The 7771-nt window shown below is 57.1% G+C and overlaps 1 protein-coding gene across 1 annotated transcript; it reads left to right on the top strand.

The window, feature by feature from the left end:
* Nucleotides 1-5549: 5549 nt before the first annotated feature.
* On the top strand, nucleotides 5550-7020 carry LOC120698395 (RING-H2 finger protein ATL66-like). The gene has a single exon (XM_039981972.1). It carries the CDS (start codon nucleotides 5826-5828, stop codon nucleotides 6399-6401), a length of 576 nt encoding a protein of 191 aa, XP_039837906.1. The 5' UTR covers nucleotides 5550-5825; the 3' UTR covers nucleotides 6402-7020.
* Nucleotides 7021-7771: the final 751 nt, after the last annotated feature.

Raw genomic sequence — 7771 nt, 5'->3', positions numbered from 1 at the left:
GTGAGAATATCTCTGTTCTGAACTCTGATGCTCTAAGCAGAAACGCAGAACCTGGGATGGCTGAATGATAATTCATTTGCCAGTCTTACCGAATATTCAGTGTGCAGTTCTGAACATTCTCTCTATTCTTAATGGATATTCAGTATTTCAGTGTGCAGTTCTGAAAAGAGTATTCAGTGAGGTCTCAGTATTGCACAATGCAGGTTGTCCATCATTTTGTATGAAGATTGTAATGTTTCTGTTCCATGTGTTGTTCTGTTCTGCTCTTTCTATGGATACAACCCGGTCGAAGCTAGTACTGAATCCTGTCCTTGTGCCTTAATCTAGCACTAGGTACGCAATGTGGAATTTATAAGATTTTGAATTGTTTAACAGTTTTTGTTAGAAATATGATTGTCAAAGAATTTATACGAGCTTGCTATCATTGTGTCCTTTTGGTAGTGTAGTAGTCAATTGTTACTTCATAAACTCGAAGCAGCTACATTGGAGTTTCGTGTCATGAAATTCCTTATATTTTTTTGTTCAATTAGAATTGATAATTCACTGCGAAAATGTACATGTTGATGCACCAGGATCTATTTGACAGTGTCTCCAATGGATAATTTGTGTTACAATGTACGGAGTGCTTGTTGGTTCTTAGCTTTCTGCAGAATCGTCACTCCAGTATTTCCTTGGTTATGTAATAGTGCAATTACTGAATTTGAATTTTTGATGTCCCTGTGCAACTGCAGCTTTTCTGCATTTTGCAGTTCTCATGAACTGCCCAGCAGGTGATTAATGACCCAGATATATAAATATCAGGTATGTTGATCAGTTGATGGGTGCTATACTGCTATAATGGTATGATTCAGGATAGTAGCACTTACCGGAAGGATGATTTGCACTGCGCTCTCCTACTTTTCTGAACTTCTATGATGTTCTTGCATTCTATTCTGCTGGCAAGAATGGGGCAGTTAGTCCAACACTCAGCTTATGAGCTCGGCCTATCAGGCCAATCTTGGATTGGATCAATACAGACATGGGCGATGGGCCTGTAGCTCTGGATTACCCTGTACCGATTTGGCCCAGTACTCCAGTTCCCCTCGGGCATAAAATTGCGCAGGCCTGCGAAAACTGAGCATAGCTGCATAGCCTTCACAGTTCTGAGGAAATTTAACAGGGCGATGACATTGAACACATTATCAGCAGGTAGCCTGTGTACTGAATATCTGACAATCCCATTCCCACAAGAAAACAATCTTCAAATCTAGTCAGACTTGGCTAAAATATCTGATATGGCAACGGGACGTGAGAGCATTACGCTTTATTGATCGTTATAGTACTAAGGCTGTTCGCACTGGGCTTCCCTAAAGGATCCTGGAGGAGCCAATCTACAGGAAAAATGCCTGCAGCGGCGTCCTGGGATGCATCCGGTACCCAAGAGGACGATTCCGTTTTCCCTAGGAATAGGGGCCTTCCCGGACGTCCGGCATCGGCCAGCGTGGCGTGGGGCCCGCGCGCCCGCTCCAGCGGCCTCGCCTTCGCGCCCGGAGAGGAAAGGGGGGAAGGAGCAGAGGACGTCGCAGCTCTGCCTGGATCCGGTCGTGCCCGCCGTCGGCCGCCGCCGCTCCGGCGAGGAGGGAGGTGGAGGCCATGGACCCGTGCGGATCTAGGCCGACGGACCTCGAGACCTCCACCGCAGCTCGCCGAGAGGCTAGGCAGGGGAGGGAGCGGCAACGAGGCCCGGCAGGGGAGAGGAGAGGGGGGAGGTCGCGGCCGCCGCCATGGCCCAAGAGCAGGACGACGCCGCGTCCTCGGCCACCGCCGCCTCGTCCTCGGCCCTCGCGCACCTTGCCGCGGCCGAGCTCCAGCGCGCCGTCGTCCGTGCCGGCCCTAGGTCCACCCGCCGCACCGTCGGTCGAGCCACGGCCGAGCTCCGCCCGCCGCGCTGCCGGTCGAGGCCTCAAGGCGGGGCTGCGCCGCGCCGCCGAGCTCGAGGCGCCTGCCGTGGCTCTGTGCCGGGCGGATCCGGCCGCCGCACCATGGATCCGCCCACCATGGCCCTCCGCTCGGCGAGCACGAGGCCGGCGCGCGCGAGGCCTGCCGCCGGGGGGCGGGGCCCCTGCTCCGCTCCCGCCCGGTGCGGGGGCGCTCCCGGCCTCCACGCCCGCCTCGCCATGGCCGCAGAGGGAGAGGGGGAGAGAGAGAGAGCGACGGGGAGGGGAGGAGAGAGAGGGGCGCGGCATGAATGGAGGGGCCGCGTAGGAGCTCGGATCCGGAGGATTTGGCCGAGAGAGAGGGGGGAGGGTGGGGGCGGATTTGGCCGCCTGCGCTGCTCGCCGCCGCCGCTGCGCGGCCCCTCCACCGCGCGCGGATCCGGCCAGCGGGGCGGAGCAGCAGGCCGGATGGAGCAGAGGGAGATGGGGGCGAGGCGGCGGAGAGAGAGAGAATGGAGGGAGGACGCCGAGAGGGGTAAAAAGAAAAATAAAAAATTCTGACGCATGGGCCCCACTCTTTGGTAGTTGGGATGGAAGAGAGATATAGATGATGGATGAGTGCAGAGAAACTGAGTATAGATAAGAGAATTTTGATGACCAGGCCAGAAATATTTTTTTAGAAGAGGGAAATAAGGGAGGATAAGTGTGAACAGCCTAAAATCCGCCTAACAAAGTAGTGTAGGCCTACTAGGCTACTACTATCAGCTTGCCACAAGCTCAAATCATGGCGCTGTTTTCCACAAGCACCGGCAGATACTACTGTAAGCTACAACTGTAGCGTTAGGCCCCTAGCACACAACATACCATCATCCGGCGATCATTTGGAGGGCGACAATAATGTCACTTCGTACCAAACCAGTAACCAGCACATCCCAAAAGATGCAACAGCCTCCGGCCACTTTCGGCCTTCGCGACCTTGTGCATGAACAAGCGCTATCCGGCTATCCCTGCTGCGGAAAATGGATCGGATGAGCCGCTCCGCGATCCCGTTGGTCCGTCGCATCGATCACTTTGCCAGTTGCCATTGCCGTGCATGCATCCATCCTCCCCGGCGCACCGCACTGACGACGCGACCCGTCATCAGGCCATCGGATCCAGCAGCAGCAGCTACCTCCTTGCTCAACGACGCCATCATCGTGCGGCAGTGGTCACAGGCGAGCTTTCGCATCGGACACGCACTTCGCCCTCGCATCTTCTGATCAAGATCAACGCATCTCCCCCATCTCTCGTGGATCTCCTCATCAGCCGCGCTGTGCACGCACCGCTCGATCGGGCGAGATCCAGTGGGCGCATCGACCCTATCCAGCTATCTCAGTGTATCTGACATGCATCATGGCCGGCCGAGTCAGCAGCTGGTGCAGGCTAGGTAGCCCAACAAAGGACCACCGCGACCTCCTCCTAAATAGCCTGTACGGCCACCGCGGCACTCGCCGGCCGATGCGCACGCATCTGCTGTTGCCGGAAGGGGATACCTGCCTACTTGCGCTCGCGCGTACAGCAACTGGATTGTACTGCTAGCCATGGTATGATGGAGAGGCTGTACGAAAAAGGGCCACCGATGAGGCTACCGTCGGGGCCCCTGGTAGTGCGGTGCTGGCCAGGGAACGGGCGCTCTTGCGTGCGTGCGTGCGTGCCCGGCTGGAAGCCTTGAACGCGCGCGACGGACTCCGCCTCCGCCCGCAGCTCGGCCGCACCGCGCACCTTGCTTGCCGGATGCGGCTTGGCAGGCCCGAGTGCGCCGCTCCCCTCGGCACCAACGACCACCCGACCCGGCGGCTACACACAAAGCCAAACCAAGCTAAGCTAGGCTACACACTGGGCTCTGCACTCACCAGACGACCGTAGAGCGCACGGAAAGCGGCGGCCCATCTTGCCATGGCGCGCGGCCGGCCGGACGGCCCCGGATATTTTCGCAAGCCACGGTGCCGGCCGACCTGCGCCCCGGGCGCGCGATTAGGCACGCGGTTCCCTCTCCGGCTGCTTTAATCCCCGCCCCTTTGCAGCTGGAGTGCTAGCGGCGCGCCCCCGTCGCTGTTGGCGTGAATAATTTATTGACGGGATAGGGTTGATCGATGGAGCAATCGGGGTTGGGAAAAAGATGGTGATTTCCCGCCTTTAGTGATATGGATGATCCAGCACTCAGGCGGGCCTCGGCAGGGCCAGGGGGGGTCCCATGTTGCACGGTCCCTTCACTTTTGTGGCATCAGCCTTAGCCTTATCTCTTGAGAGAGCTCAAAGAAGAAAAGGTTGCCGTTGCCGTGAACCCGCGGACGTGTTCCGTACGACGACGTACGGTGGATTTGCACGTAACGTCGCACCGGGGGGACGTGTTCCGTGTTGTTGCCGTGTTCCGATCAACGACGGCCGTGCATATGCAGTACTAGTAGTGCTCTGCTCACCAGGATGGCACTGGCTGGATGTAATCGGCTGAGAGGCTACAAAAGGCCGATCGAGAATGAACTCGACAGCTGGCGATCGACGGGGTGAGATAATTTGTCGAGCTCGGTAAAGCCGGCGCATGCAGCTTTGGCTCGAGCAGTCCGCGTCGATCCTGCCGTGGAAAGCTGTCGCCGGAGCCATGCGTGCGCGTCGGCGGCCACTGGAACTCGCACACGCGCGCGCTCAGTTTGCATCAGCACGGGGAGTTCCGAGTTCGTTGCGGAGCTTTGTGGAGTAGCGTTGGTGCCTGGTGCGCGCCGCGCCACGGCGGAAGACGGAGCCAGCAGGGGCCACGCACGACGACGACGCGCGCCTGCACACGCCAATCCCGATCCCGCCCGGGCGGCGTATGCATCGCGCGCGTTACGTGTCGTATTAGAATTTGTTCAGCCCGCCGCCTTGGCCCTTGGGCAGCTCCCACTCTGCAGGCGCAACGGACAGCGACCTCGATCGAACGCCAGGCCACATGTGCAGACATGCATGCACGCATGGCATATCTGTGTCCAATCCGTTGCTGAGTCAGCGGGCATGCGAGTCAGAGTTGTCCGTCTGAATGCAACGACCGTGCGTGGTCTACGACAGAACAGTGCAGTGTGCAGGGTTTTTTTTTTCGAAATGCAGTGTTCGGGCTTGTGCGCCTACAAGTCTACCGAGACTGTTACAGGTCAAGGCGCTAGGCTAGCAAGCGACCGAATCTTTGGACCGCGCCGGGCGGTCAAATTAAACGATCCCAAGAACGACCCGATCCTACCGCGCCGTCAAGCTCAACGGCAGTCGGCAGAGCCTTCTTCTAGGTTGGAGCTTTGTTTTCGGTTCGGCAAGGGAGGAGACTCTATTCACAATTTCCAGGTTTTTTTCATGGTTTTGCTCGAATTCGAACCAAATTCCGAAGACTCCCAATCCAAAATTTGCTAGTACTATCTTAAAAAAAAATCCTAGTGCTACCACTACCGTCGGCTTGTGCCTTCGTGCTGCTCATCCGCTGTTGCCACCGAGCAATTTGGTCATCGTGACTCGTGAGCTTGGGACTCACTCGGCGGTTGTCCCACTGGCTGACGGCTGACGCCCACTACTACCGGCGCGCGGTAGCCTCTCGCCAACCTTAAAAGGGACGGCCCTGCCGCTTTCAAATTTTATAACCACACCCATCGCGTCTCACGCCACCCCCGCCCCCGGCGATCGCTCTCGCCGCGCTCGTCGCCAAGCCTCGCCTCCCCCCGGCCCCGGCCGCGCCGAGCCACACGCCACCGCTCCACTTGCTCGCGGGCGCGCCGAAGCTTCGTCGCCTCCGTCATCGCTGTCCCGGTCTCCCGTGCCCCCCCGCCACATATAGTGGTCGCCGCGTGTGTGTAAGAGAGCGAGCGAGGGAACGTGCGTGCGCGTGGTGGTCGGCGCCGGCGAGGAGGAGCAATGGCAGCGCAGGAGGGTGCCGCGGGCGGGAGCCAGCAGGTGGTGATGCGGTGGCGGTACGGGGACGTGGGCGACAGCAACTTCGCGGTGCACGGCCGCGCCGTGCCGCTGCTCGTGGGCCTGCTCTGCGCCGTCGTCTTCTTCGTCGCGCTCTGCCTCTACATCCGCTGGCGGTGCAACCGGTACACGCCCGACCCGGAGGCGGACGCGTCCTCCTCGTCCGCGGCGGCGGCGGCGTCGCTGCCCGGCCTCGACGCCGACGCCATCCGCCGGCTGCCCGTCACGCTGTACCGCCCGCCCGCATCGCCGCCGGAAGGCATCCCGGGTAAAGGCGACGGCGGCCGGGACGGGGATGCCGACGAGCACGCGGCGGCGCTGTGCTCGATCTGCATCAGCGCGCTGGTGGCCGGCGAGAAGGTGAAGGTGCTACCGCCCTGCGGCCACTGCTTCCACCCCGACTGCGTCGACGCCTGGCTCCGGGCCCAGGCGAGCTGCCCGCTCTGCCGGTGCCTCCTCGCCGCCGCCGCCGCCGCTGGCAAGCCCGCCGCCGTCAACGGAAGCGACGACGCCGTGTGAATCATCAACACCTGACAAAACGAAGCATCCTCCCCCATGACAAGCGGGCCCCAGCTGTCAGCGTCCCCCCCCCCCAAGACCCGGCCTTTGAATCAGCGCGCCATTTAATGATGGCCGCCATGACCGCGTCAGATCTACTCGTCGTGAGTGCGCTTGTTTAAAGAAGCCTGGTTTATTAGGGCTTGGTCGCCAATGGCGTCGGAAGATTCAGTGCGGGGCCTGGCCGGCTGCCCTCCTCCAGTCGTCAGTCCCCGGATCTCTTTGGAGGCCGCCGTGGGGTCACCCCTGACCTCGCCGGCCGCTTTCCTACTGCTAGTAGCTTTCTCTGATCAAGGCTCTCCAATGCAAGGGAAAAGTGGTGTAGCATGTACATAGCTTTTGAGTATTCATAAGCGGAGAGAATTTTAACGCATGCGGTGGTGGTTCAGGTGGAATCTGTGTTAGCGTAACAGCTGCACTGGCACGGGCAAAGCGCCCTTTAAATTACTAGTTCTCAAGCTCTCCCCTACTATGTTGCGCCTACTTTTTGTTTTGATTCCACGGAGCACAGTCCATACATGCATGTACACTTTTGTAAAAGTAGATTTTGCAAATATCTGGAATGTACATGCGCTAAGTATATCGACCGTATTGTTTTGTTGGAGTTGGATATAGGACAAGGAGATCAGACTAGCTTAGGGTTCGTTCGCCAGCAGCAGACCAGGTTTCAATCCTGGTCAGAATGCTCCGGTTTTCAAAACAGGCGTTCTGAGAAAACCGAACGGCGCCTTTTTTTTAAATGATGAGAGTGTGGTGTGTGGGACTGTGGGTGTATGCCAATCACTTGGGTTCGAGTCCTTGGTATATTTGTTTGGCTATATCTTGTTGATTTAGAACCATCTAGCTTATCCTAGACTAGTATGGTTCCTTTAGATGTCAATACCTCTGATTGTGCTCTAAAGCCAGTCTCAGTGTATAGTTTCATGGCGTAGTTATCTAGATTGAAAACTAGGTAACTGTGTCAAATATATTTCATGGTGATGAAACTTCTCTCACATCCCATGAAACTCAATTCTTCTCTCTTCTTACCATTTCAGCAAAGTTGATGATGTGGCATAGAAATAATGCCATGAAACTCTCATTGAGTCTGGCCAACAGAGGGGGAGGAACATATTTCTAGAAATTCATTAGCACCAAGATTTGTGCTCCGACAATGGTCTTGTCCTTCTTCAAGTCAAGGTTCTGATGATTATTAATTTTAATCAATCTACTCCCTCCTAAACTGGTCTAAAAAGTCATTGGCATCAACATTGTGCTCTAACAATAGTTTGGGTCTACATATTCTCCCCTCTCAAGCACACTTTAAAATAGGCTTGGGTTCTTATAGTAAG

Source organism: Panicum virgatum, chromosome 3K (assembly GCF_016808335.1).
Source record: "Panicum virgatum strain AP13 chromosome 3K, P.virgatum_v5, whole genome shotgun sequence".
In the NCBI taxonomy this organism is placed as follows: Eukaryota; Viridiplantae; Streptophyta; class Magnoliopsida; order Poales; family Poaceae; genus Panicum; species Panicum virgatum.
The sequence above is the reverse complement of the archived record's forward strand: the minus strand, read 5'-3'. Positions and strand labels throughout refer to the sequence as shown.